The sequence below is a fragment of the Dermochelys coriacea genome, chromosome 11, assembly GCF_009764565.3.
Source record: "Dermochelys coriacea isolate rDerCor1 chromosome 11, rDerCor1.pri.v4, whole genome shotgun sequence".
Classification (NCBI taxonomy): domain Eukaryota; kingdom Metazoa; phylum Chordata; order Testudines; family Dermochelyidae; genus Dermochelys; species Dermochelys coriacea.
In genome coordinates, this window is record NC_050078.2 from 1,426,860 (window position 1) to 1,454,102 (window position 27,243).

A 27,243-nucleotide genomic window follows, 5' to 3' on the forward strand; every position below is an offset into this window, starting at 1 on the left:
GGCCCGCTGGCATAGGGTCGTCCTCCCCCTGGGTGACCGGCGTCAGACCCAGGGCCTCGATCTCCTCATAAAGGGATAGGAAATTATTTTCCGCCACCTCGGGATTCTCCCCGCCGGCACCTGACGTGATGGTTACTTCGGGGCACACTGGGGTTTCAGATGGCGCCTCGGGAGTCTTGGAGGGGAGGGACTCCCGTGGAGGGGAGATACCACCTTCCAGTGCTGCCACGTCTTCCCCAGCCGGCTCTGGTGGATGGAGCACACCCGTGGGTAGAGCGGAAGGCTCGGCATCGGTGCCCCCCTTCCTGGTCTTCGGGGGGGCCTCTGCATCAGATGGGAGGAGCGGAGCTCGAGCCTTCCGCTTGCCCCGCTTCCCCTGCACTAGGGCCCAGCCCTCCATGGCATCATCCGGGGGCTGGCTAGCACGGGTTGTGTCAGGGGGCAGAGGCGATGGCTCAGGGACTCGAGGGGGTAACGGTGGGGCAGCACAAGGGAGGGAAGATTCCCCTTGGGGCGGGTCCTCTCCCATGCCCGGCGGTGTCCCTGCCGCACCCTCCTCCACAGGCCCCGCCAGATTGCAAGCAGCGGGGGCGGGGTTCTCCCGCTCGTCTGGGCATATTGGGGGAGGTGCCCCTTGGGCCCGAGCAGGAGCAATGGTGGATGGGAAGGAGGAGGGGTGGTTTCGGGCACTGGGCAGCTGGGGCGCCGGCGATGACGGGGCCGGTGCCCTGCCGGGGGCTCGGGGGTCCCGGATGCCCCTCCTTGCCGGGCCAAGGGGCAGTCCCTCCGGACGTGCTCCATCACCCAGCAGAGGTAGCACCGGGTCTCCCCCGTGGAGTAATGCACCCGGTAACGGGCCCCCTGGTAGGGGACTAGGAAGGACCCCTCCAGCGCCTATCCGTCACGCGCCGTCGGCGGCAGTTGAAGCTGCACTTGCCGGTGGAACGAGAGGACGTGATGGAGGGCGGGGTCTTTGCAGCCCCGTGAGAGAGGGCTCAGGACGGAAAGGGGCTTCCCCAGGGTAGAGAGGGCAGGTAACAGGGCGGCATTGGGGAGAAAGGGAGGGACGGAGGTCAGGACCAGGTGGACGCCCAGGTCCTCTAGCGGCTCTAAGGGGACGAACACGCCCCCCACCGCCAGGCCCTTCTCCATCGCCTCCTGGGTGGTGGCCTCCGATGCTAAGAAGAAGATGACCTTGCCATACATTTTGGAGGCCGCCACAATGGCCGTGGGCCCCACCACCCTCGCCAATGCCCACACATAGGTCTCCACGTGGGGCGAGGCGGGCACCAGGAGGCAACGGACGCCGTGCTTCCTGGTCATGGTGGGAAAGGGGCCCCGGCCACTATAGATGGTAGTGGAGGCGGTGGGCAGGAGAGATGACGTAGCGGCAGGCGGGGGGGCTGCCGCCACCTGGGCGTACGCCCTGGGGGCCGGGGGAGGGACACCCGCAGAGCTAGGGGAGGGAACAGTGGGGAGGGACGCCCCAGCCTGTGGTGGGGCCTGGGCATTGGGGGCAGCCCCTGCCATGGAGGGCCTGGTCTTTTTAGCGGGGCCCTTCCCCTTTTTCTTCCCCTGGCCCTTCCCACGGGCTGGGGGGACTCCCCCCGAATCTGAGGGGGGGAGAGACGTGGCAGCAGTGGAGGTCACCCCGGTGCCCGTCGCTGCTGGTACCCCAGCGGGGGTGGTGGCAGATGGTTCGGCAGCGGAGGTAGAAGCTTGGGGGGGTGACGGAGGGGTAGGCGGGGGAGGGGCAGCTCGGGCTGCTGGAGGGGCCCCACCTGTCTCGTCCCCCGCCATCATGAGCAGGGAGGGAAGGGGAGACACCAGAAGGAGGAGGGGAGAGGGGAAGCAGGTCGACCACTCCTCCCCGCTAGGCTGCAGACAGGGGAGGAGGGCACCAAAAGGGGTGGGCTGGATGGGGGGCAATCAGGGGTTAGGGTTCAGTCGCCGACACGGTGGAATTCCGGCTCCTCTTGGTGCACTGGGGAGGGGGGATACAACAACCTTCGGGGTGCAGTGAAAAGGGTTGAAACTAAAATGGAGAGTTGCACGAGCGCATGGGAGGAGACATGGGCACACGGAGCCAGGGGCTAGGCAGGCTGGAGGTAGGGCAGGGAAACCAAGGGGCTAGCTTCAGAGGCTGGGGCAGGGCAAACAAACAAAGGCTGCAGGAGGAAATGGGTGGGGCAGGCAAACAAACTGAAGGTAGTAAGCAGGGGCTGGGGCATAAGGGGGGGAAAGTTGCAAGGTGTAAATGGGGCAGGTTGCAAGGGCAAAGCTAGGGGGTGTAGACAGTCCGGGGGGGGGGGCACGTGCACCCACGTGCACTTGCACAAGTCTTTTTAAGCTGGCTGCTGCTTCTGGCCCAAAGGGTGGAAATAGGGCGTGGCAAGCCAAGCAAGCAGCTGAGTCCAGAGGCAGGAGCTGAGGCAGATGGTATACAGCCAGTGGGGGTGGTGGAGGGGGCAGCGATGATGGTAGTAGTGGTGGGGGTTGGGGGGGACACACAGATGGATTGGGGGGCAGCTCCACGCCACACCCCCTGTGTCCCTGGAAACACAGTCAAGACCCCCACCACAAGAGCACAGTTTGAAAATTACTCAGTCTTAGGGCCCCTCCACGGTGGTCTGCAAAGTCTCTAGGTGCTCCCCCACTGGTAGAGTGCTCCCCCACTCCCCTTCTTCTCCTCCTCGGGCTTCAGCAGCTCCAGGCAGCAGACTCCACAGCAGCAGCAGCAGCAGCTCCAGGAACTCCAGGTGGTGGTCCAGGGAGGCAGAAAGGACCCCTCTCAGGTGGTGTCCACAACAGCAGTGGCTAGGGTCCCTCACTCCTCCTCTCTGGGGAGTGGGCTAGCAGCCCCCCTCCCATGGGACTGCAGTTGGAGCAGTAGCAGCACCCAAGAGTGGGGGGTCCAGCAACCAGGTAGCAGAGAAGGGGGGGCAGGTGTCTGACCCAGCCAGGGGAGCAGCTGGAGCAGCAGGGAGAGCTTAGGGCCTAGTAGCAGCTTCCCACCTCCCTCCAAGCTAGAAGTCTATGGAAGAGAGCAGCAGAGAGAGAGATTCGCTCCAGGCTAAACAAATCCCTGGTACCAGGATAAGTGAAATGGCAGCTGCTCCAGGTCAATTAAGACACCTGGGGCCAATTAAGAACTTTCCAGAAGGCAGGGAGAAGGCTAGGTTGATTGGGACACCTGAAGCCAATCAGGGGCTGGCTGAAACTAGTTAAAAGCCTCCCAGCCAGTCAGGTGGGAGCATGTCAGGAGCTGTGGGAGGAAGTTGCGCTGTCGGAGAGGCTGAGCAGTACACAACATATCAGGCATATGGAAGGAGGCCCTGAGGTAAGGGTGAAGTGGAGCTTGAGGAAGTGAGGGCTGCTATGGGGGAAGTAGCCCAGGGAATTGTACATGTCATGTTTCTAAAAGGTCAGCTACCATAGCTGCTACTATTAGGGTCCCTGGGCTGGAGCCCGGAGTAGAGGGTGGGCCCAGGCTCCCCTTCACACACACACCTTTGCCCCCTGATTAATCATGGAGATTGGGAGATAACAGAGACTGTGCAAGGAAGGATAACTTCTCCTCACCTCCCTCGCTGGCTTATGATGAAAATGGCTCAGTAGACTGTGACCCTGGTCTCTAGAGAAAGAAGGGTTACGTGGAGGGTAACAGTGAGCCTCTGAGGCTAGCAAAATCCACCAGGAAACGTGAGACCCCCGGAGGTAAGGACAGAGCTTTGTCACACTATGCACACCAAAGCAAAACAAACCAAACCAGCCAGAGAGGACTTTGGTTTTACCCTACTGGCTGACCACAAGCAATTCCCTTAGACGCTCCAAAAAGAACAGGAGGACTTGTGGCACCTTAGAGACTAACAAATTTATTTAAGCATAAGCTTTCATGAGCTACAGCTCACACTCCAGTTTCCCAGTATCACCACCAGTGCCACTCATTATGGGGAAAGATGGTTATGAAAACCAATACCCCAGGAAAAGAACAAAGGTTCTCTCGATCCCAAAGAACCAAGCCCCAGACCCAGGTCAATGTACAAGTCAGATCTTACCCACAAATCACGCTGTTGCCAATCCTTTAGAATCTAAAATGTAAAGGTTTATTCATAAAAGGAAAAAGATACAGATGAGAGCTAGAATTGGTTCAATGGAATCAATGACATACAGTGATGGCCAAGTTCTTGGTTCAGGCTTGCAGCAGTGATAGAATAAACTGCAGGTTCAAATCAAGTCTCTGGAGAACATCCCCAGCTGGGATGGGTCCTTCAGTCCTTTGTTTAGAGCTTCTGTTTGTAGCCAAGTCCCTCCAGAGGTCAGAAGCAGGACTGAAGACAAGATGGAGGAGCTGCCGCAGCTTTTTATAGTCTCTTGCCATGTGGTCTTTGCTTTCTTTGTCCCAAAGACAAGCTGCCCATCCCATGGCCTGGAAACACCTCAGAGTTCTGTGCATAGGCAGGTCCCTGCACACCTGGCTGAGTCCCCAGGTGTATCTGCCTTCTCCCAAGGGGTCAGTTGTGTAGCTGATGGTCCTTAATGGACCATCCAGCAGGCTAAGCAGACCTGACACCAACTTGTCTGGGGTGTCCCCCAAAAGCATAGCACAAGTTTGAACTACAGACAGTATAGAGCCAATATTCATAACTTCAACTACAAAAATGATACACACAGATAGACAGCATAATCATAACCAGCCAACCATAACCTTGTCTTAGACACCTCATTTGACCTCCTTTATACAAGATTTGGTGCCACTATAGGACCTTGCTTGCAACCATGTTCTATATGGTCCCAGTTCAAGTCAATAACATGACACCCCCAGCCCCCGTTCCAGGTGTGATCTCTGCCCAGCCGCCTGCGACAGAACTACCCCCCACCCCTCTCCGGCTTCCCCCCTTGCCCTGGCTTCCCCAGGGGAGAGCAGGAGAAAACACGTGACAGATGAGTCACAGCACCTAGCGCCTCATGGAGGGACTGCCCCCACCATGGCACAGCCTGCCAGCCCCCTGCTGTCCCCCTCCTTCCTCCAGGTCTGGGGCAGCAGGGCAAAGTGAGCTGAGAGCCACCCCAGGGCATCTGGGTGCGTTGCTTCTGGCCCCTGGAGAGGGATTGGTCCTGTTACGTGTCTCTTGTGGAGGGCGGAGAATATTGGTGCTTAACTGCTAGTAATAGTGACCCCCAAGGAGAGCCCCCCTGCCTCCGGCATAGTGCCCCAAGTGTCCCTTCCTGCCATGCTGGAGCCAGCACTGACTGGGAGCGTTCCCCCCAGTGAGCCCCCTAGCTGCTCCCTGCAGTATGGGGCTCCTGGCACCACCACACCGTGATCACTGACTCGAGCTGGCCTCCTGAATTCCCCTCCTGAATCCACAGGGGTACTTTCTGCAGTCCCATCCAATCACAGTCCCCACTGCTCCCTGCTTAGCGTGGGGGGGGTCCCAGCACACAGGACTCCCATGGCCTGGTCCCCTCTCACCAGCCCAGGAGACTCCCCCATGGTGGGGGTACCCAGCAGTCTGGCCCGGTTTGGGCTGGTTTTGCTTGCAGTGGTGGCAGGAGAGGAGCTGCTGATTGCTCCCTGAGGAATGTGGGGAATGCCTGGCCCCCCTTTGCTCTTTGCTCCCTTCACAGGGTCCAGTTAATAAGTGAACTCTGGGACTGAGCAGGGGCTGGGTCTGCAGGGCCCCACACAAGGAACTCGCCAGCCCCCAGCACTGCGCCCAGGGCTGGGCACAAGACAGGAGGCTGTTGCGAAGGAGGAGGGGGGACTGGTGAACCACCGGGGGCTGTATTAATCTCAGTGGAATAAATGGGCCCAAAGAGACGCTGGTGTTACCGTGACCCAGTCACTGTCCAACATTAACCAGCGTCAGCCACATTGGGGTTTGATAGCCAGGTCCTGAGCCGGGTTAGCGCCCGGCAGACATAGCTGCCAATCTTGTGAGCCCTGCACTGAGGATATGGAAAAGGAGGAAAAGCCATCAGAGCCTTTGGAATAGACGGGAGTGAAGCAGGCTCTCCTGGTAGCAGCAGTCCTGTCCCCTTTCCCTGGAGCTGGGGAGAGAAAACCTTTGTCTGACAGTCTGTTAGATGGGTGGAAAGATGGTGAGATCTGTCCTGGGGTGGGGTTGGGAGCTGTTAAAATCTCATCCCCTTTCCTCAAGGACAAGCCAAGATGAACAGGCACACGAGGGGAGACGCAGCATCAGTCTCGGGTGTGGACGTTCATTTACAAAACCCCAGGCCTGGCGCTCGGCTCCTCAGCTGCCCTGCGACCTGGCAGATTCATAGCAGCATCGGGCTGCTTAGGGCCTGGCTTTCTGTTGCCCCCTTGGTCCCAGGCTCCGGCAGCTGCGAGAGATGCCATCTTGGCCAGCTGAGCCAGGCTCCTGTTCGACAGAAGGCGAAAGGAGAGAGAGACAAAGGAGAATCATAAGGGAGGGAAGAGAAAGGGCCCCTGGGAGTTTGGGGGAGTGTTTGGGATTCAGCCAAGGCCAGTGGAAGTGGGGGTGTCGTCGTGGCCCAGTCTGCTCCGACACCTCTCGGGATCCAGACAGCAGAGACCCAATGATGTCTCGGTGGCTCCCAGGGGGCAGCCAGGCTGGGACACTCCTTTGCCTTCTTCCAATCGGGGCGTTCGTGTCTGGCCAGCTTTTCTCCCAACGTCTCTTCTTGTGAGAACTCCAAAAGGCTGCACTGGGTGGCCTCACCCGGCCCCCCTGTTAGCTGGGCTGCTGCTGGGGGCACCCTGGGCTGTGGGCAGGGAGGTGAAGGGCAGCACCAAGGCCTGGCAGCTGGGCTCTGCTACTGCCTGGGGGCATTTGGCTCCAGGCAGCTGGGAGGGTCCTCAGCCAAGGGGGGCAGAGAGCCTGTGAGGAGCAGCTGTCTGCAGCGGTGCAACTCCCCTGCGGACAGGCGCTGGGGGAGCAGGTGCGGATCGGACCAAGGGCTGGGGCTCATGTGCCCTGGGCGTGGCCCGAGCGCTGGTCCCATGGCACTGCCTAGAGGGCCTGGCCCAGGTCACAGCACCGAGTCTGGCCGTGGGGAGGGGGCATTGAGCGGTTACTCGCAAAGCCGGGTTAATGGCTAACTGGCCGGGGGCTTGGGCAAAGGTCACCTCCACTCAGCCTGAACTCCCAGCCCTGTTCTGGCCCCCTGCGGGGGCAAGTGGCCCTGCCCTGCGCCCTCCCCCCGGCTGCCATGCCCTGTGCCAGACGGGCGCAGGGAGCGTAGGGAAGGGGCAGCATGAATGGGGGCTGCTGCGGGAGCCCTGCCTCCCCAAGCCCCGTCCGCACCTCCTACTCCCTGCTGAAGACGCCCCCCTGGGGCCTGAGCTGCTGCTTCGCCCTGCAGGTGAGAGAGGCCCCAGGCGCTGCCTGGGGAGGGGCTCGCTGCCTGCGGTGGGGTGAGGGACAAGCCCTGGCACCCCAGGGCCCTGGGAGGTGGCCGTGCCTGGAGGGACGGTCCCTGCACCTCCCAGAGCAGGGGAGCACGGGCACCATGGCCTGACGCCCAGACCCTGGAGTACCGAAGGGAACTCCCCAGCAGGGGCAAGGAGCCGGGCTCAGCTGGGGGCAACTCTGGAGCCGGTTCTCTGCCCACAGAGGGGGGTGGGGCAGGCCTTAGAGAACGGGTCTGGCCCGGTGCTTCCTGCGGCTCAGCAGGGCAGGGGCCAGCATGGTGCTGGGATCCCCGTCGGCACTTGGGGAAGGATGTGGTCAAGATAGAGCAGCCCCCAGCTGCGGTGCCAAGAGTCCCAGGGACCGTCCAGCCCCATGGGGCACAGTCCCTCCCTGGTTGCCAGCTGCACCCTCAAGGAATGAGACGGGGCGGGCTGCTCCCCCCAGCTCAGCCCTGGTACCAGCCTGGCGTGATCAGGCCCCCGGCTCTGCGGTACATGATCCCCCAGCATTTCATTGAAGCCTCCTGCAGTCCGAACCCCTGCAGCCGGGCAGCTTGCCCTGGTCCATGAACCCCCCCCCCGTGCCCTGGGGCTGGGCCCCTCAGCCGCCTTTCGTGGGGGAACCAATGCACAGGGAAGGGCTGGCCAGATTTTCAGTCCTGTGGGGTCTGGCCCTGTGTGAGGGGCTGTGGGTCGTCCAGGGAGTCGCCGACCGAGCGGGGCTGGGACCTGGCGCCCTGCCTTGCCGGCTGCTCTAGCTCCGAGCCTGGCTCTTGGGCAGATTCTGTTACAGCCGCTGGTTCTAGGAAATCTGAGTGTTGAGTCTCTAACAGCTGGTGGGAGTGTTAAAGGGGCCAGGGGTGCTGGACAGCACAGGCCTGATGGAGCCAGTTGGGACGAGGGGCACCAGCAAACCTATGGGGGGAGGGAGCCCAGGGCTGGGCTACTGGGGACTGCAGGTCAAGATTGAGGGGGGCAGAGCTGTGGGGTGGGGGGCAGAGCCACGGGGCAGAGCTGTGGGGCAGGGGGCAGAGCCGTGGGGCAGAGCCATGGGGTGGGGGCAGAGCCACAGGGTGGGGGCAGAGCTGTGGAGCAGAGCCGTGGGGTGGGGGCAGAACTGTGGGGTGGGGGCAGAGCTGTGGAGCAGAGCTGTGGGGTGGGGGCAGAGCTGTGGGGCAGAGCCGTGGGGTGGGGGGCAGAGCTGTGGGCAGAGCTGTGGGGCAGAGGCCAGCCAGCACCTTCTGTGACTCTCCCGGCCTCGCTCTCTCCAGCACCTGGCCGTCCAGGCCTCTCTCCTCTGCATCTTCCACCTGCTCCTGCTCCCAGCGCCCCCCATCCGGGACCAGAACCGGAACTGGAACGAGCTGCTGGCCCGGAGCCTCTTTGCCTGTGGGGTCTCCACAGCGCTGCAGACCAGCCTGGGCAGCAGGTGAGTGAAGGGCCCTGGGGACTCCCGCAGGTTTGGGGTGGGCAGGAGGGGCCCCGGGCACCTGGGGAGACGGGAGCCAGCATCTGGGCCAAGTGGGTTTCTCTCCCTGCTCCCCCTCCCCCGCCTCTGGATCCTGGTGGGGGGAGCCCCAGCCCTGTCAGCAGCCCCCTGCCCACTCCCCAGCTGATCTGTCTTTGCTGTTGCCTGGCAGGTTGCCCTTGGTCCAAGCGCCGTCGTTCGAGTTCCTGATCCCTGCCATGGTGCTGAGCTGCCACACGCCCCACATGGCCAGGAACGGTGAGAAGAGCCCCGGCATATCGTCCCGGCCCAACGGGGACCTGGGCATTCAGGAGCCGGGCCTGGCCCAGGCAGGGACGTGGGAGCCGGGCTTGGCCCAGGCAGGGACGTGGGAGCGCGGGAGCCAGGCCTGGCCCAGGCAGGGACGTGGGAGCCGGGCCTGGCCCAGGCAGGGACATGGGAGCGCCGGAGCCAGGCCTTGCCCAATGGCCAGCCCAGCGCTCTGCGCCTCCCCGCCGGAGGGGATCGAATGAACTCGGCTCTCGTAGAGGCCGGGCTGTAAGGCACACACATTTTGTCCTGTGTAACTTGCCAGGGCCCCTCACCCACAAGTTCTGCCTCCAGCCCAGGGAGGCTGCCCTGATGGTCCGTTGCCCTCCCCTATAGGTTGCCTCTTACTCCCAGGCTGGTTTGTCTTGTTCCAGCTGTCGGTCTCAGGCTGCTGGGTCAAAGAACCTCTGGTCCTGAGAGACCAGAGCCTGCTGTGTTCAGGGAAGGAGAAGCAGGGACCAAGGGATAGGGAGGAGCTTGGGGGGCTGTTTTCCTAGTCCCGGCTCTTTCTTGTTCATTCCTCTGCTGGGGACGCACCCACTCGGTGTTACAACCCCCTGGGTGGCATCTCGTTGCACACACTCCTTGGGATGGCAACTGAGAAGGGCATGTACCAGCTGCAGGGCAGGGCGCCTGGCTCGTGGCCCCACGTGGCCCCACGTGGCCCTAGCTGGGATGCCGGAGCGCTTACTGATGTGCTGCCCCTACCCCAGCCTGGCAGCGCAAGGAGTCTGGCATCTCTCTGCTTCTGCCCCAGCAAGGGGCTTTCATGGGTGACATTTTTGGACCCAAAGCAGCTTCAAACCCAGCCTTAAGAAGGTAAGAACAGCCACACTAGGTCAGGCCATTGGTCTGTCCAGTCCAGGGTCCTGTCTTCCCGCAGTGGCCAGTGCCAGGTGCTTCAGAGAGAGTGAACAGAACAGGGCAATTATCAAGTGATCCATCCCCTGTCGTCCAGTCACAGCTCCTGGCAGTCAGAGGTTTAGGACACCCAGAGCAGGGAGTTGCATCCCTGGCCAACCTGGCTAATAGCCATTGCTGGACCTATTCTCCAGGAACTTCTCTAGTTCTGTTTGGAACCCAGTTATAGAGTATGTCTACACTATGAAATTAGGTCGAATTTATAGAAGTTGGTTTTGTAGAAAGCGTTTTTATGCAGTCGAGTGTGTGTGTCCTCACACAAATGCTCTAAGTGCATGTAGTCGGCGAAGTGTGTCCACAGGACCTAGGCAACCATCGACTTCCGGAGCTTTGCACTGTGGGTAGCTATCCCACAGTTCCCGCAGTCTCCACCGCCCATTTGAATTCTGGGTAGAAATCCCAGTGCCTGATGGGACTAAAACATTGTCACGGGTGGTTCTGGGTACATATCGTCAGGCCCTTGTTCTCTCCCTCCCTCCGTAAAAGCAAGGGCAGACAATCGTTTTGAGCCTTTTTTCTTGTTACCTGTGCAGATGCCATACCACGGCAAGCATGGAGCCCGCTCAGCTAACCGTCACCGCATGTCTCCTGGGTGCTGGCGGACGTGGTACTGCATTGCTACACAGCAGCAGTAGTTTATTGCCTTTTGGCAGCAGACAGTGCAGTATGACTGGTAGCCGTCGTCGACGTAGTCCTCGGTGCTCTTTTAACCGGGCACCTGGGCAAACATGGGAGTGACTCAGCCGGGTCATTTCCCTTGTTTTGTCTCATGGTGATTGAGTCCTACTGGCAGTGCACTGTCTTTTAATTTGCAGCCAGCAGAAGACGATGGCCAGTAGTCATACTGCACCGTCTTCTGCCGAGCACCCAGGAGGTGACGATGGCTAGCGGTCGTACAGCACAGTCTGCTGCCAGCAAGATGTATAAAGATAGATGAAGTGGCTCAAAACAAGAAATAGACCAGATTTGTTTTGTATTCATTTTCTCCTCCCTCCCTCCCTCTGTGAAATCAACGGCTTGTTAAACCCAGTTTTGAGTTCTATCCTTGAGGTTTTGAGTTCTATCCTTGAGGCGGCCATTCAGTTTCTCGCAAAGCCACCCCCTTTGTTGATTTTAATTCCCTGTAAGCCAACTCTGAAGCCATGTCGTCAGTCGCCCCTCCCTCCGTCAGGGCAACAGCAGACAATCGTTTTTTCTGTGCAGACGCCATACCACGGCAAGCATGGAGCCCGCTCAGATCACTTTGGCAATTAGGAGCACATTAAACACCACACGCATTATCCAGCAGTATATGCAGCACCAGAACCTGGCAAAGTGAAACTGGGCGAGTAGGCGACGTCAGCGCGGTGACGAGAGTGATGAGGACATGGACACAGACTTCTCTCAAAGCACGGGCCCTGCCAATGTGGGCATCATGGTGCTAATGGGGCAGGCTCATGTGGTGAAACACCGATTCTGGGCTCGGGAAACAAGCACAGACTGGTGGGACCGCATAGTGTTGCAGGTCTGGGATGATTCCCAGTGGCTGCGAAACTTTCGCATGCGTAAGGGCACTTTCATGGAACTTTGTGACTTGCTTTCCCCTGCCCTGAGGCGCAAGAATACCAAGATGAGAGCAGCCCTCGCAGTTGAGAAGCGAGTAGCAATAGCCCTGTGGAAGCTTGCAACGCCAGACAGCTACCGGTTAGTCAGGAATCAATTTGGAGTGGGCAAATCTACTGTGGGGGCTGCTGTGATGCAAGTAGCCAACGCAATCAAAGATCTGCTGATATCAAGGGTAGTGACCCTGGGAAATGTGCAGGTCATAGTGGATGGCTTTGCTGCAATGGGATTCCCTAACTGTGGTGGGGCCATAGATGGAACCCATATCCCTATCTTGGCACCGGAGCACCAAGCCAGCGAGTACATAAACCGCAAGGGGTACTTTTCAATAGTGCTGCAAGCACTGGTGGACCACAAGGGACGTTTCACCAACATCAACGTGGGATGGCCGGAAAAGGTACATGATGCTCGCATCTTCAGGACCTCTGGTCTGTTTCAAAAGCTGCAGGAAGGGACTTTCTTCCCAGACCAGAAAATAACCGTTGGGGATGTTTAAATGCCTATAGTTATCCTTGGGGACCCAGCCTACCCCTTAATGCCATGGCTCATGAAGCCATACATAGGCAGCCTAGAGAGTAGTCAGGAGCTGTTCAACTACAGGCTGAGCAAGTGCAGAATGGTGGTAGAATGTGCATTTGGATGTTTAAAAGTGCGCTGACGCAGTTTACTGACTCAGTTCGACCTCAGCGAAACCAATATTCCCACTGTTATTACTTCTTGCTGTGCTCCACAATATCTGTGAGAGTAAGGGGGAGACGTTTATGGCGGGGTGGGAGGTTGAGGCAAATCGCCTGGCTGCTGGTTACGCACAGCCAGACACCAGGGCGGTTAGAAGAGCACAGGAGGGCGCGGTGCGCATCAGAGAAGCTTTGAAAACCAGTTTCATGACTGGCCAGGCTACGGTGTGAAAGTTCTGTTTGTTTCTCCTTGATGAAATCCCCCACCCCTTGGTTCACTCTACTTCCCTGTAAGCTAACCAGCCTCCCCACCTCCCTTCAATCACCGCTTGCAGAGGCAATAAAGTCATTGTTGCTTCACATTCATGCATTCTTTATTAATTCATCACACAAATAGGGAGATAATTACCAAGGTAGCCCAAGAGGGGTGGTGGAGGAGGGAAGGACAAGGGCACACATCACTTTAAAAGTTTAAAACTTATTGAATTCCAGCCTTCTGTTATTAGGTAATCCTCTGGGGTGGATTCTTGGGCATCTGGGTGAGGAGGCTATGGAACTTGGGGAGGAGGGCGGTTGGTTACACAGGGGCTTGTAGCAGCGGTCTGTGCTCCTGCTGCCTTTCCTGCAGCTCATCCATATGCTGGAGCATATTAGTTTGATCCTCCAGCAGCCTCAGCATTGAATCCTGCCTCCTCTCATCACGCTGCCGCCATCTTTCAGCTTCAGCCCTCTCTTCAGCCCACCACTTACTCTCTTCAGCCTGCCACCTCTCCTCCCGGTCATTTTGTGCTTTCCTGCACTCTGACATTGTCTGCCTCCATGCATTCGTCTGTGCTCTGTCAGTGTGGGAGGACAGCATGAGCTCAGAGAACATTTCATCGCGAGCGAGTTTTTTTTGCCTTCTAATCTTCGTTAGCCTCTGGGAAGGAGAAGATCCTGTGATCCTTGAAACACATGCAGCCGGTGGAGGGAAAAAAAGGGACCGTGGTATTTGAAAAGACACATCTTATAGAACAATGGGTGCACTCTTTCACGGTAAACCTTGCTGTTAACATTACATACATAGCACATGTGCTTTCGTTACAAGGTTGCATTTTGCCTCCCCCCACCACGTGGCTAACAGCGGGGAACATTTCTGTTCAGCCATAGGCAAACAGCCCAGCAGGAACAGGCACCTCTGAACGTCCCCTTAAGAAAAGCACCCTATTTCAACCAGGTGACCATGAATGATATCACTCTCCTGAGGATAACACAGAGAGATAAAGAACGGATATTGTTTGAATGCCAGCAAACATACACTGCAATGCTTTGTTCTACATTGATTCCCGAGTACATGCTACTGGCCTGGAGTGGTAAAGTGTCCTACCGTGGTGGATGGAATAAGGCTGCCCTCCCCAGAAACCTTTTGCAAAGGCTTTTGGAGTATATCCAGGAGAGCCACGAATGCCAGGGCAAATTAATCATTAAACATCCTGGCTTTTAAATCTTGTATAGTATTTTAAAAGATACACTCACCAGAGGTCCCTTCTCCGCCTGGTGGGTCTGGGAGGCAGCCTTGGGTGGGTTCGGGGGGTACTGGCTCCAGGTCCAGGGTGAGAAACAGTTCCTGGCTGTCGGGAAAACCGGTTTCTCCACTTGTTTGCTGTGAGCTATCTACAACCTCCTCATCATCGTCTTCCTCGTCCCCAAAACCTGCTTCCGTGTTGCCTCCATCTCCATGGAAGGAGTCAAACAACATGGCTGGGGTAGTGGTGGTTGAACCCCCTAAAATGGCATGCAGCTCATCATAGAAGCGGCATGTTTGGGGCTCTGACCCGGAGCGGCCGTTCGCCTCTCTGGTTTTCTGGTAGGCTTGCCTCAGCTCCTTAAGTTTCACGCGGCACTGCTTCGGATCCCTGTTATGGCCTCTGTCCTTCATGCCCTGGGAGATTTTCTCAAATGTTTTGGCATTTCGAAAACTGGAACGTAGTTCTGATAGCACGGATTCCTCTCCCCATACAGCGATCAGACCCCATACCTCCCGTTCGGTCCATGCTGGAGCTCTTTTGCGATTCTGGGACTCCATCATGGTCACTTCTGCTGATGAGCTCTGCATGGTCACCTGCAGCTTGCCACACTGGCCAAACAGGAAATTGAAATTCAAAATTACGCGGGCCTTTTCCTTTCTACCTGGTCAGTGCATCTGAGTTGAGAGTGCTGTCCAGAGCAGTCACAATGGAGCACTCTGGGATAGCTCTCGGAGGCCAATACCATCTAATTGTGTCCACAGTACCCCAAATTTGACCCAGCAAAACCGATTTCAGCGCTAATCCCCTTGTTGGGGGTGGAGTAAGGAAATCGATTTTAAGAGCCCTTTAAGTCGAAAAAAAGGGCTTCGTCATGTGGATGGCTGCAGGGTTACATCGATTTAACACTGCTAAATTCGACCTCAATGCCTAGTGTAGACCAGGGCATAGTCTTGACCTTCAAAACATCCTCTGGCAAGGAGTTCCACAGGTTACTTGTGCATTGTGTGAAGAAGCACTTCCTCTTGTTTGCATTAAACCTGATGCCTGTTAATTTCATTGGGTGACCCCTGGTTCTTGTGTTATGTGAAGGGGTAAATAACACTTCCCAGTTCACTCTCTCCATGCCATTCCTGATAGTATAGATCTCTGTCATATCCCCCCTTAGTGATCACTTTTGCAAGATGAACAGTCCAAATCTTTGTAATCTCTCCTTGTGTGGAAGCTGTTCCATACCGTGACCATGTCTTGGATGGTTTAGACTCAACAAATCCTGCATCTTGCAGGGGTTAGACAAGATGACCTGTGCGGTCCCCTCTAACCCTGTGGATCTATGATTCTATCATCTTTGTTGCCCTGCTCTTAACCGTTTCAGTTCTACTATATCTGTTATTGAGATGGGGTGACCAGAACTGCTCACAGTATTCAAGGTGTGGGCGTACCATGGGTTTATATAGCAGGATTAGGATATTTTTGGTCTTATTTTCTATCCCTTTCCTAATGTTTCCTAACATGCTGTTAGCTTTTTTGACCACTGCTGTGCATTGAGCTGAAGTTCTCGGAGAACTATCCATAGCTAAGGCTACGTTTTAGTCATGGGTATTTTTAGTAAAAGTCACGGGCAGTAAACAAAAATTCATGGCCTGTGACCTTTCCATGACTTTTACTATATACCCTTGACTAAAACTTGGGGGGCTTCCCAGGGGCACTAGAGGTTCTGGAGATGGGGGTGGGCAGAGGCACATGGCCTGGGACTCCCGCTGGTGCTGGGGGGGGAGTGTTTGGCAGGGCCGGCAGGCTCCCTACTGTGGCCAATGGGAGCTGTGGGTGCGGTGCCTGCACGTGGACTGCCTGGCCATGCCTCCGCCTAGGAGCCAAGGGAGAGGGATGTCCCTGCTTCCAGGGAGCACCCTGAGGTAAGTGCCGCCCAGAGCTCGCCTTACCCCATCCCATGCCCCACCTCCCTACCCCCTCCCACATCCAAACTCTGCTGCTGCTGGGATGCGGGGCGCAGTGGCCCGAGACTGCCCCAGCAGTTGCCAGTGCGACTGGTGCAGGGACTGCCTGAGCTTCCCCCGGGCCAGGCACATTGGCCCCTGCAGAAGTCACGGAGCTCACGGAATCTGTGACTTCCATGACCTCTGTGACAAACTTGCAGCCTTATCCATGGTGAATCCAAGATCTGTCTTGAGTGGTAAGAACTAATTTAGAACCCATCATTATATACACCTCTACCCCGATATAACACTGTCCTCAGGAGCCAAAAAATCTTACCGCATTATAGGTGAAACCATGTTATATCAAACTTGCTTTGATCCACCGGAGCGCGCAGCCCTGCCCCCGCAGAGCGCTGCTTTACCGCATTATATCCGAATTCGTGTTATATCAGGTCGCATTATATCGGGGTAGAAGTGTATTGTACTTGGGATTATGCTTTCCGATGTGCGTTACTTTGTACTTATTAATTGTGAATTTCATCAGCCATTTTGTTTCCCAGTCACTCAGTTGTGTGAGATCCCTTTGTAGATCTTCTCAGGCTGCTTTGGGCTTAACTATCTTGAGGAATTTTGTATCATCTGCAAACTTTGCCAGCTGTGAACACCATTTACCTCATTTTCCAGACCTTTTATGAATACGTTGAATAGGACTGGTCCCAGTACAGATCCCTGGGGGACACCACTATTTATCTCTCCACTGTGAAAACTGACCATTTATTCCTACCCTTTGTTTCTTGTCTTTCAAATAGTTACTGATCTGTGAGAGGACCTTCCCTCTTACTTCATTTTAGAGCCTTTGGTGCGGAACCTTGTCAAAGGCTTTCTGAAAATCCAAGTACACTACAGCCACTGGATCCCCCTTGTCCACCTGCTTGTTGACCCCCTCAAACAATTCTAGCAAAGTGGTGAGGCATGTCACATTAACTATGCTCCAGTCATCTGGTCCAGAGGCTTGTTTCAGTGATCGGTTACACACCGCGGTTAGTAGTTCTGCAATTTGATATTTGAGGTTCTTCAGAACTCTTGTGTGAATCCCATCTGGGCCTGGTGACTTATTGCTGTTTATCAATTCATTCTAAAACCTCCTCTATTAACACATCACTGTGGGACAGTGCTTCAGATTTGTTTCCCAAAAAGGACAGCTCTGATCTAGGGATCTCCCCCATGTCCTCTGCAGTGAAGACTGACACAAAGAATTCATTTAGCTTCTCTGGTCTGTCTTAAGTGCTCAGTTAGCATCCTGCTGGTCGAGTGGGCCTACGGCCTGTTCGACCGGCTTCCTGCTTCTGTTATACTTAAAATTCTTACTGTTCGTTCATGTGTCTTGAGCAAGTTGCTTCTCAAATTCTCTCCTGCCCTGCCTCCTTCTACCTTTACACGTAACTGGCCAGAGTTTGTGCCCTCTCCTGTTGTCCTCACTAGGATCTGACATCCACATTTTAAAGGGTTCCCTTCTGCCTCTCTCGGCATCCATTACTCTTTGTTTAGCCACGGTGGGGGGAGGGGGAAGTAGGAGGAAGGGTTCTTTTGGTCCGCGTATGAGCTTTTTTGATTTGGGGTCTACATTTCATCTGAGCCTCTATCGTGGTGTTTTTAAGTAGTCTCCTTGCTGCTTACAGGCATTTCACCCTTGTGACGTCTCCTCTGAATTTCCATCCAAGAAGTGTCCTCATTTTTGGGTTGTTCCCCTTTTGAAAGTGGAATGTCCCCGTCCCTCCAAATATGTTAAATTTAGTTACATGATGGTCACTATTACTGAGCGATCCAGCTATAGTCACCTCTTGGACCAGATCCTATGTGCCACCTAGGAGTAAATCAAGAAGTGCCTTTCCCCTTGTGGGTTCCAGGACCAGTTGCTCCAAGAAGCAGTCAGTAATGGTGTCTAGAAATGTTCTTTCTGCATCCTGCCTGGAGGTGACATGTTCCCAGGCAATGTGGGGATAGTTGAAATCTCCCATTATTAGTGTATTTCTATTTCTGTAGCTTCTTTAACCTCCCTTAGCATTTCTCAGTCGCTGTCACCATCCTGGTCAGATGGTTGGTAGCATATCCCCACTGCCAGACTCCTATTATTCAAGCATGGGATTTCTACCCACCGAGATTCTATGGGACTGTTTGATTCATTTAAGATTTTGACCATATTCGACCGTGTGGTGGTTTATTTCACACATGGCGCTGCTCCCCACCGGCCTGCTCCGTCCTTCCTGTATATTTTGTATCCTTTGATTATCACCCTTCCAGCACATTTCTCTGATGCCTCTTACATCACTATCCTCACGCAATGCCAGCCCCTCTGGTTCACCCAGCTTGGTATTTAGACTTCTGGAGAGACAAGGAAGGGGAAGTCAGATCTCTGATTGGCCCAACTTCTGTTGGTGGGAGAGAGAAGCGTTTGAGCTACACAGAGTTCTCCTTCCTTGCCTTTGTGTGTTATGCTGAGCTAGGATTCTGCTACTTTTGACTGGTCCTCACCAGTTCCCACCTGGACTTCCCCAACCTCTAGCCTGTTCTCTTTGTTAGGTTACAGAGTTCCGCCATTAATCAATTCATCCCTAAGAGATGCCTCTTCCTGAACCTTGCGGTCTCCCACCTGTCGGCTTCCCCCAGCCCTTAGTGGAAAACCTCCTCTGTGACCTTTTTAACTGGTTCCATTTGGTTTCAGTGGAGCTTATCCTTCCTGTATAGACTCCTTCTTCCCCAAAAGTTCCCCAGTTCCCAATGCACCTCACCCCTCCTCCCTACACCATCGCCTCAGCCACGCACTGAGACCTGGCAGCTCTGCCTGGCCCTGCGCGTGGAACTGGAAGCATTTCAGAGAATGCTGCCGTGGAGTCCTGGACTTCAATCTCTTTCCTGCCGGCCTAAATTTGGCCTCCAGGACCTCTCTCCTATCCTTCCCTGTGTCACTGGTACCTCCATGTGCCGTGCCCACCGGCTCCTCCCCAGCAATGCACATAAACCTGTTGGAGTCCTGAGCGATCTGTTGCCTTGGCACCCAGCAGGCAATTTGCTGGGTGGGTCTCCCACTCATCGCAACCCCACTACTGACGTGTCTAATAATTGAATCCCCCATTCCTGTTATCTGGCTCCCCCTCCAGGTACGCTTGCCCCACTGGCTGCCTGGTCATGTCTGTCCGTCCTTCCCTTCCAGGTACAGAAGAGCCTGTTGAGTGTGCTGGGCAGGACTGTGCAGGCTCCGGGAGCTGGAATCAGCCACTCAGAGAGGTTGGTGCTTCTGCTATCCCAGCCCTGGGGAGCATGCAGAGAGTGGGGTGTGTGGGGGCGTGCGGGAGTGAGGATGGGATGGGTGTGGGACGTGGAGGGGTGGGATGCAGAGTGCATGGGGGTGGGGCGGTTGGGATGCATGGGAGGTGGGGCAGTGGTGTGTGTCTGTAGGGGTGGGATGTGGGGGGTGCATGGGGGTGGGGAGTTGCAGACGTCAGGTTGCAGGAGCAATAGGGAGCGGATGAACCCAGTGACTGGCTGAGTTGCTCTGGGAGGGGCTGAGGGTCTAGCCTGGGGCAGGCCATGGGGCCACCAACACCGTCATCTCATCTTTTGTTCTCCGCAGGTCTCTGGAGCTGTGGTGGTCTCGGGGCTGGTGCAGCTGGTGCTGGGGGTGTCTGGCGTGGGGGGATGGATAGCCCAGCGCTGCGGGCCCATGGTCCTGGCCCCCAGCCTCTCCATCATTGGGCTGTCCGCCTACAAAGAGGCAGCCCACTTCTGCTCGGACAGCTGGGGGGTGGCCCTGCTGTACGTGAGTTTGGAGGGGCCTGCGGAGCCACCTGGTCACACCCACACAGGGGTTCTGGCCCAGTCTCTCCAGTGGGAGGTGCTGTGGGGAGTGGTGTCAGGGGAACTCCCGGCTACTGCATTCCTAGCAGAAGGCAGTAATGTGAGCGCGCTGATTCCCAGGCTCTCCCAGTAGGGGGTGCTATGGGAGCTGCCCGGGGTTCAGCCTGCCAGCAGGGGTGATACATTTGAGCTGGGGCCCGGACACCCCAGAGGCTCGCTGCCCTGCACTAGCCGTGCTGTGACCTGTGCTCCGTCTCTCCTAGGCTCGTGCTCCTTGCCATCCTGTTCTCCCAGCACTTGGGGTCCTGCCGCCTGCCCCTTTGCACGTGGACCCGGGCCAAGGGCATCTCCGTGGAGACAAGCATCTCAGCCTTGCGCATGTTTTCGGTACGAGGCCCCGTGCTGTGCACGGCACTTTCGTTCCCCACTGGCCCTGGGCAGCCTGCCTGGGCCCCAGCCCCCCAGCAGCTTGAGCATTTTACCCTCTTCTTTGTTACTGACCTAGACCCAGGGGATTTGGGTTAGTCAGCACCAAAGGGGACTGAGAGGGGCATCGGGGAGACGCAGCCCCATCAGGCAATGGGCAGCGCTTGGGGAATTCATGTTGACAAAGGCCAAGTAATGCGCATGGAAGGGGGATGTAAATGTTTCGCGCACCATCCAGGCTCTCCCAGAGCTGTATCTGCTCAGAGAGGGAGCTGGGCCCAGTTTGGACAGCACGAGCAGACCTCTGGTCAGTGCAAAGAAAGGATAGAGCAAAATTGGAAGGGCTCAGGGGACACGAACGAGAGCCATCAAGGACCTGGGAGAAGATCTTCTGTGCAGAGAGTGCAAAGACTGGGACGGTTAATGGAGAGCGGGGACGTGATCAGTGTCTATAAAACACTGCCTGGTTGAGCGAAGGGAGGTGAGGAGCGTCTCTTCTCCTGTTTCACAGAGCAAGAACAAGGGGCTGCTGGACGAGAATGACAGGTGGGAGATCCAAATGGAAAAGCTTTTTCACACAAGCTGTAATTAGCCTGTGGAACTCACTGCCACATGAAGTTACGATTCAGAAAAGGGCTGCACATTTCTCTGGATAACTGGACCCTTCAGAATTGTTCTAATGAATTATAACACAAATTCTGGCAGGGCTATCACCCCTTCTGCGTCAGGGCTTGAGCAGATCTCTAACTGTCACAGACTGGGAGGGTGTGGGGGGGAGATGTATGGAGGGGATAGAGAGGGGAAGAGCAACAAAAATGATGAAAGGTCTAGAAAACATGACCTATGAGGGAAGATTGAAAGAACTGGGTTTGTTTAGCGTGGAGAAGAGAAGACTGAGAGGGGATGTGATACCAGTTTTCAAGTACATAAAAATTGTTACACGGAGGAGGGAGAAGAATTGTTCTCGTTAACCTCTGAGGACAGGACAAGCAGCAATGGGCTTAAATTGCAGCAAGGGAGGTTTCGGTTGGACATTAGGAAAAACTTCCTCTCAGGGTGGTTAAGCACTGGAATAAATTGCCCAGGGAGGTTGTGGAATCTCCATCACTGGAGATTGTTAAGAGCAGGATAGACACACCCCTGTCAGGGACAGTCTAGATAACATATAGTCCCGCCATGAGTGCAGGGGACTGGACTAGACGACCTCGCGAGGTCCCTTCCAGTCCTGTGGTTCTATTATTCTATGATTATCCCCAACTGCTGCTGCAGGGTTCTTCCACCTTCCCTGCAGCATCTGATGCTGGGCGCTGCCCAGGCAGGAGACTGGGGGAGCTGGGGGCTGACCCAGTGGGCTGCTGCTGGTGTCCCATTCCTCTCCCTGGGTCAGACGCTCAGTCAGGGCAGCTCCACTCACTTGGTGCTGATGGGTCTGGCCCCTTGCCCCACCGGCAGATCAAAGCACCTGGTGGCAATGGTACTTTGGGGGCGGGCTCCCTGCTCCGGGGAGCGGCACTGGCCTGGCTGGGGCAGCCGTGCTGGCTGTGCCGGGTTTCCAGCCTGTGGCTGTCATCGGTTGCCACTCCGGAGGGGTCGGGGCGTGTGCCCTCAGGATGGGGGTGAGCGAGGGCTTTGCTGGCCCTGTCTCAGGCTCCCTTTGCTGCCCCTGCAGGTCCTGCTGCCGCTTTGCTGTGCCTGGATTGTCTGGGGAATCCTGAGCCACCTTCGCGTCCGCTGGGACCTGCTGGGCCCCGTCACGTGGCAGCTGCCCGCAGCCAACGGCACCCTCCGCTCTCCTTGGCTCCAAGTCCCCTACCCAGGTAGGACGAGGTACAGGGCCGGCCCTTCCCATCCCCCCTCTGCCTGCACCCCCCATTCACCAGTGACCGTCTCTACCTCCCTCCCCTCTAGGTGAGCAGGAATGGCCATCCCTCAGCTCCCGGGCTCTGGGCGTGGGCATTGCCATGGGCATCACCTCCAGCATGAACTCCGTGGGCTGCTACCTGCTGTGCCCACGAGCACTGCGGGCCCCCGCCCTTCCTCGGCACGCCTGCAACCGCGGGCTCTGCATGGAAGGGCTGGGCAGCCTCCTTTCGGGGGTGCTGGGGGGTGTGAGTGGCACAGCTTCCAGCGTCCCCAACGCTTGCACCAACAGCCTCACCCAGGTACGGCCGGGTCTCGGGGGCGTGCCAGGCAGACCCAGAGCTGCCACTGGGCTATGGAGCACTGGTCTGGCCAGCTCGCGGGGCAGCGGGTAAAGGGGTTGGAGAGGGCACAACGGAGATTGCCCAGCTATGGGCCGTGTTACCTCCTCCATGCAGGCGGGTCCTGTCCATGCCCAGGCTGGGCATGTGCCACCAGAGGGGCCTTCTTGTGGCTCATCTCTCGCCAGCGAAGGCCTGGCCGATCAGACGGCTCAGCGGGCATGGATGCCCCCTGCGGCGCTACCGGCAGCTCGTTAGAAATGTTTCTTGTAAAGGGGCAGAGGGCAAGGCTCTCTCTGTGAGGGGGTACAGCAGGTCGGGGGGAAGGGCTCTGCCTGCCAGCGGTATCCCTGGCGCCCATGGGATGGCACTGGGGTACGAAAGAAGACCCTCCAAAGGGCAGCTGTTGGCACTGCAAGGCAACTCTCCTGCAGCCTGTGCCATGCGAGCAGCGTTGGTCTGGGAAGGCAGGGCGGGGTGCTGGGAGGCCTCAGAGCATTGGTGGAGGGATCACGTCATGACCCAGATGCCCAGGCTCTGCCCACCTGTGCTGGCAGCGTGTCGGGAACCCAGGGGCACAGCACGGAGCAGATCCCAGCTGCCCTGCTTTTCACAGAGGTGCAGCCCAGGGAGAAGATGGCCCTCGCATGCACTGCACGCTGGCCATGCGTAGAACACGGGGTGCTGGAGGCCGCGTTGTGGGACTGTCTGGGCTGACTGGGCCCCTGGTCTGCCCTGAAATGGGAAGTTGCCCAATGTCTGAAGCTCTGAGGCAGACAGATGCTCCCTACCCCAAATGCCAGGCCCCGCCAGCTGTGAGGGAGCCAGGGTGCATGGCAGGCCAGCATGGCAGAGGCAGTGCGTGGGGGGGGCTGCGGGCTCGGGAAGTGTGCTACTGGGGCTCCCCCAGCCTGCCATACCTCCCCATTCTCGTCTCTTTGTGCTCAGGCCAGCTCGCGCCACTCCGTGCAAGTGAGTGCGTTGGCATGTGTGTTCCTGGGCCTGTCCCCCCGGCTGGCAGAGCTCCTCACCACCATCCCTCTGGCGATTCACGGTAAATAACCCCTCCTGAGCTGGGGCTCCAGGGAGACCCGCTCACTCGTGGAGGGCAGAGGACAGGGGTCTGCACTCAGGGGGTCCACCGCACCGTGTTTTGAGTTGCCTGAAGTTTGGGCGGGGGCAAGGCCAGCTGCTCCAGCAGAGCCGTCAGGGGGCGCTCACACACTTTCTGTGTAGGCCCTACATAAACAGTAGCGTTACCCACGATTCCTCAGGGGTAGCACAGCAGACTCCTTCCTATAAGTCAAACCGCCAGCTGGGGTGAAATCCTGGCCCTGCTGCCATCTGCAGCAAAACTCCCATTGGAGTCGGGATTGCAGCCGAGAGTCAAACCCATCCCCCTGGGACCTGGGTCCTGTATCCCGCTGGGCCTGGCTAGTGCTGCTGGCGGCTCCAACCCTGAGTGTCCGGGACGGTTGGGGCCAAGCGGCTCATGAGGCCATGTTCAAACGCAGCTGCCAAAGCCTGGTGGGGAGCACGGTGCCCCCCTCCTGCAAACCAGGGGGTGACTGGCAGGTAGCAGCCACCAGAGCCCCGTGACGTGGCTGAGCTGGCGGACGAGTGGCAGTACAGGGCCCTACCCAGGGGCAGGTGGCTGTTTGGAGTGCAGCCCCTGAACCCGGGCCTGACAGGCTGGGGCAAGGGGACCCAGCAGCAGAGTGGGTGTGCTCTGGAGGGAGCCATGTGCAGGCCTGCCTGCTGGGAGGACGGATCAGCTTGTGAGTTGGGGTGGGAGAAGGGGAGAAGTGAGGCCAGGCCCCCAGAAGCAAAGCAATAGCAGGCCTGTGTTGCTCACCTGAGATTCGCACACCTGTCCCACCCCACCCCCCATCAGGATTTGCACACTCACCTTGCCCTGTCTGCAATGGGCACACATGCTTGCGCTCCTGGTCTGACCCCTCTGCTTGCTGCTGCAGGCGGGGTGCTCTGCGTGACATACACCGTTGCCGTTGGCACTGGGATTTCGTATTTCCAGTACGCGAACATCGACTCGGGGAGGAACATCTTTATCGTCGGCTTCACCATGTTCATGGCGCTGCTGGTGCCGCGGTGGCTCAGTGCGACCCCCAGATACGTGGCCACAGGTGCCGTATGAGCCACCTTCTCTCGGGGCTGGGGGCTGACGACCCTGGGAATCGCATTCCTTCTCGTGTTCCCCCCGGGACGCGGGACTCTGGGTCACCACGCGCTGTGTGAGTCCAGTCCCGGCAGCTGGCTGCTCCCCCTTGGTGCTATTGGGCTCCAGCCGATGATTCCTGGCAGGGCTCTGTACCCTGCAGCGGGGCTCCGTACCCTCCTTGCTCTTCGGCACCTGCTTATGACTGAGCATTCCCTCATAGCCCTTGGCTGGAACGTTTCTGTCTGCCGGACGCCTGGGTGCAGGCCCGTGCTGCTCGTGGTCGGGGTAACTCGGCTGTTGTTTCTCCTAGGCTGGGTCTGCCTGGATCTTTTCCTCCTCTCTGTGCTGATGGTTCCAGTCTTTTTAACTGGCCTCTTGTCCTTCTTCTTGGAGAACACGGTCTCAGGTGAGAGGACGCCCCCCTACCCATTGCCAGGTGCCCTCATTTAAATCTCTCTCTGCTGCAGGGGCAGCAAGTCTGGCTCCAGGCGAGTGGCTGCGGCTGGTTTCTGGTACTAGTTACTGAGGGACGTGGAATCTAGTCCTGTGCATCCGGCCAGCGGGCGCACGTGGAAGGGAGGCCCCTGTGGGACTGCTGTGAGGGAGAGTCATGGGGACTGTCACCGGGACAGCAGCCCCATGAGACTGATGGCTCTAGACCTCACAGTCCCCGCCGGGGATGGCGATTTCTGCAATCCCGACTGTGCTGGTGGCCAGTGATGGGGACGCCTGGGATCCTGGTGATATTTATTGTCACCTTGGAGGTAGCGGAAAAGCCAGCGCCTTGTGCCTCTGCAGCACCTTCCACAGCCCTGGGGACCGGAGCGTAGCTTAGTGGCTAGGGAGGGCGTAGCCGCGGTGAGTACTTCTACCAGTGCCAACCTCCAGCTGCCAGCTGGATCTCAGAGGTTTCTCCTCCAGCTGCCTGTGGGCAGGTTCTCTGACCAGGCCCCTCCTCCTTGGTTCCAGGCACTCTGGAAGAGCGAGGGCTGCTCACTGAGCTGGCAGTGTGGAACCCAGGCCTGGGTGAGAATGCTCCTCAGGGGTGCAGGAGCGAAGCCAGCCAGGTGTACGGGCTCCCCCCAGCCCTGAGAAGGCTGCTCCCTCCCTCCAGGTGTAAGGCCTTTCCATTCTGCTTCCTCTGCCCGGGGAGGGAGGAGAGCCATGCTTTGGAAGAGGGGTCAGCTCCCCTGGGGGAAGCCACAGGCCTGCTGCTGAAACCCAGCGCTGTGGAGGTGGAGCCGGACAAGAAATGGAGAGAGACTGAGAGCCGCAAATGGGACAATGCTGTTTGATGCTGGGAGCCCTGCTTGGAGGGAGCAGGGCTGGGAAAGCTTCCCAAGGAACCTGCTCTGCATCCCTCCGAGGCAGGCACCGGAAGTGACGTGGGTTTCACCCAGTTACTTTGCTCCCTGCATTTCAAGCTTGTACCAATTGGAGGGTGCAATTCCGTCCCACGCGCTGAGCACAGACCTTGTCCCTCCCCAGCTGGGCTGTATAAAACGATGCGACCACCTCTGGACTTTTGGTTTCCTTTCCAGCCATCTCCACTGCAGCATGTTTGTGTTAGTAGAAGAGAGGGGAGAGCACAGCTCCTACTGGCTGCCTCTACCAGAGCAAGTGCCCTGTGGTGCTGGAGCCAGGGCAAAGGTCTGCTCTGGACCGAGGCCAGATTCACTAGGGGCTGAGAACAGAGCCAACAGCCAGCTGGGCTGCGTCAACCTCTCTGCACTTCCCCCTTTGGGTCGCGCTGTCTGAGGCTGTCCAGAGACAGACGTGGTCACGCAGAGCAGGCCTGGCAGGTCTCCGCTGGCCTCCTAAGGTTCATGGTGGGCCAGCAGCCTTGGAACTGCAGCCAGTTTGTGCACAGATGCTAAAGGTACATCACAACCATGCCGGGAAGTGTCTGGGACCCTGGCTTGCACCATGCCGTGGGGCATAATTCCCATTTGTACTTGCTCCTGGCCATTGCTACAGGTGGCTGTGACTCATTAGGGGGGTGGGGCAGGGCAGTTGCAAGCCCTACCTGGGATGTCTGCTAACCCCTTGGCTTAATAAAAACTGCCTCTCCGTCCTGGCATGCCTGGAGGTAGTTGCACACAGGAGTCGTGTGGCCCTCTCCTATGGACACATACAAAGGACTCGCCTCAGACTCCTCCACCAGCTGGCAGAAGTCTCTGCAGGTGCCCTGAGCAGGGCCCCTCCGCTCCATATACACCAGCCCGTTGGAGGCTATTTCTCCCCAGGATTTCGAGTCCCTCTGCTTTTCCCCACTCCCTCCATTTCCAGGAGAGGGGACTGCACCATGACATTGCAGGAGGCATTGAAAACCAGCCTCTCTGCACTCCCCTTGGACGGAATCCTAGTCTGTAACGTCTTATCCCAGCGGAGGGCAAGCGGTAGTGTCCCTGCAGGATGACCTCAACTCCAGCTAGGACAGAAGCTGACACAGCTTCCTGCTCTGTGCAGCGCTGGAGTTGTTCCGGTGCCATCTCACGGGGCAGTGACCCAAGGGGAGACCAGCCCCTGCCTGTCCCAGGGGCTGGCAATTTTAAAATCATTATGTTTTTCTATAAGCTCTGCTCTGTGTTTGATGTTGGGGTGAGCCTCTGGCCTGGGCTGTACAGGAACCAGATTAGGTGATCACAGTGGTTCCTTCCGGCCTTGGGGCCCCTGGGTCTAAGTGGGGCATTCCGGCCATGGCAGCCGTTTGCAGAGGTACCCAATGGAAAGGGGTTAGCATGAGCGGCTATGGAAGGCT

At 57.4% G+C, this 27,243-nt stretch overlaps 1 protein-coding gene across 4 annotated transcripts; it reads left to right on the plus strand.

Moving 5' to 3' along the window:
* The first annotated feature begins 3,284 nt into the window (after positions 1 to 3,284).
* On the plus strand, positions 3,285 to 26,965 carry SLC23A3 (solute carrier family 23 member 3). 4 transcript variants are annotated; one of them, XM_038422226.2, is made up of 12 exons: positions 3,285 to 3,340; positions 8,674 to 8,831; positions 9,043 to 9,128; positions 19,033 to 19,106; positions 19,453 to 19,634; positions 19,940 to 20,063; positions 21,772 to 21,919; positions 22,011 to 22,264; positions 23,252 to 23,357; positions 24,280 to 24,447; positions 24,793 to 24,888; positions 25,452 to 25,998. In XM_038422226.2, exons 1-12 carry the CDS (start codon positions 3,323 to 3,325, stop codon positions 25,775 to 25,777), a joined length of 1,740 nt encoding a protein of 579 aa, XP_038278154.1. In that variant the 5' UTR covers positions 3,285 to 3,322; the 3' UTR covers positions 25,778 to 25,998. The 4 variants fall into 4 exon arrangements, with proteins under 4 accessions (XP_038278154.1, XP_043360709.1, XP_043360708.1 ...); XM_043504774.1 differs by lacking the exon at positions 3,285 to 3,340 and adding an exon at positions 4,924 to 6,215; XM_043504773.1 differs by lacking the exons at positions 3,285 to 3,340; positions 25,452 to 25,998 and adding exons at positions 6,886 to 7,353; positions 26,024 to 26,965.
* Positions 26,966 to 27,243: the final 278 nt, after the last annotated feature.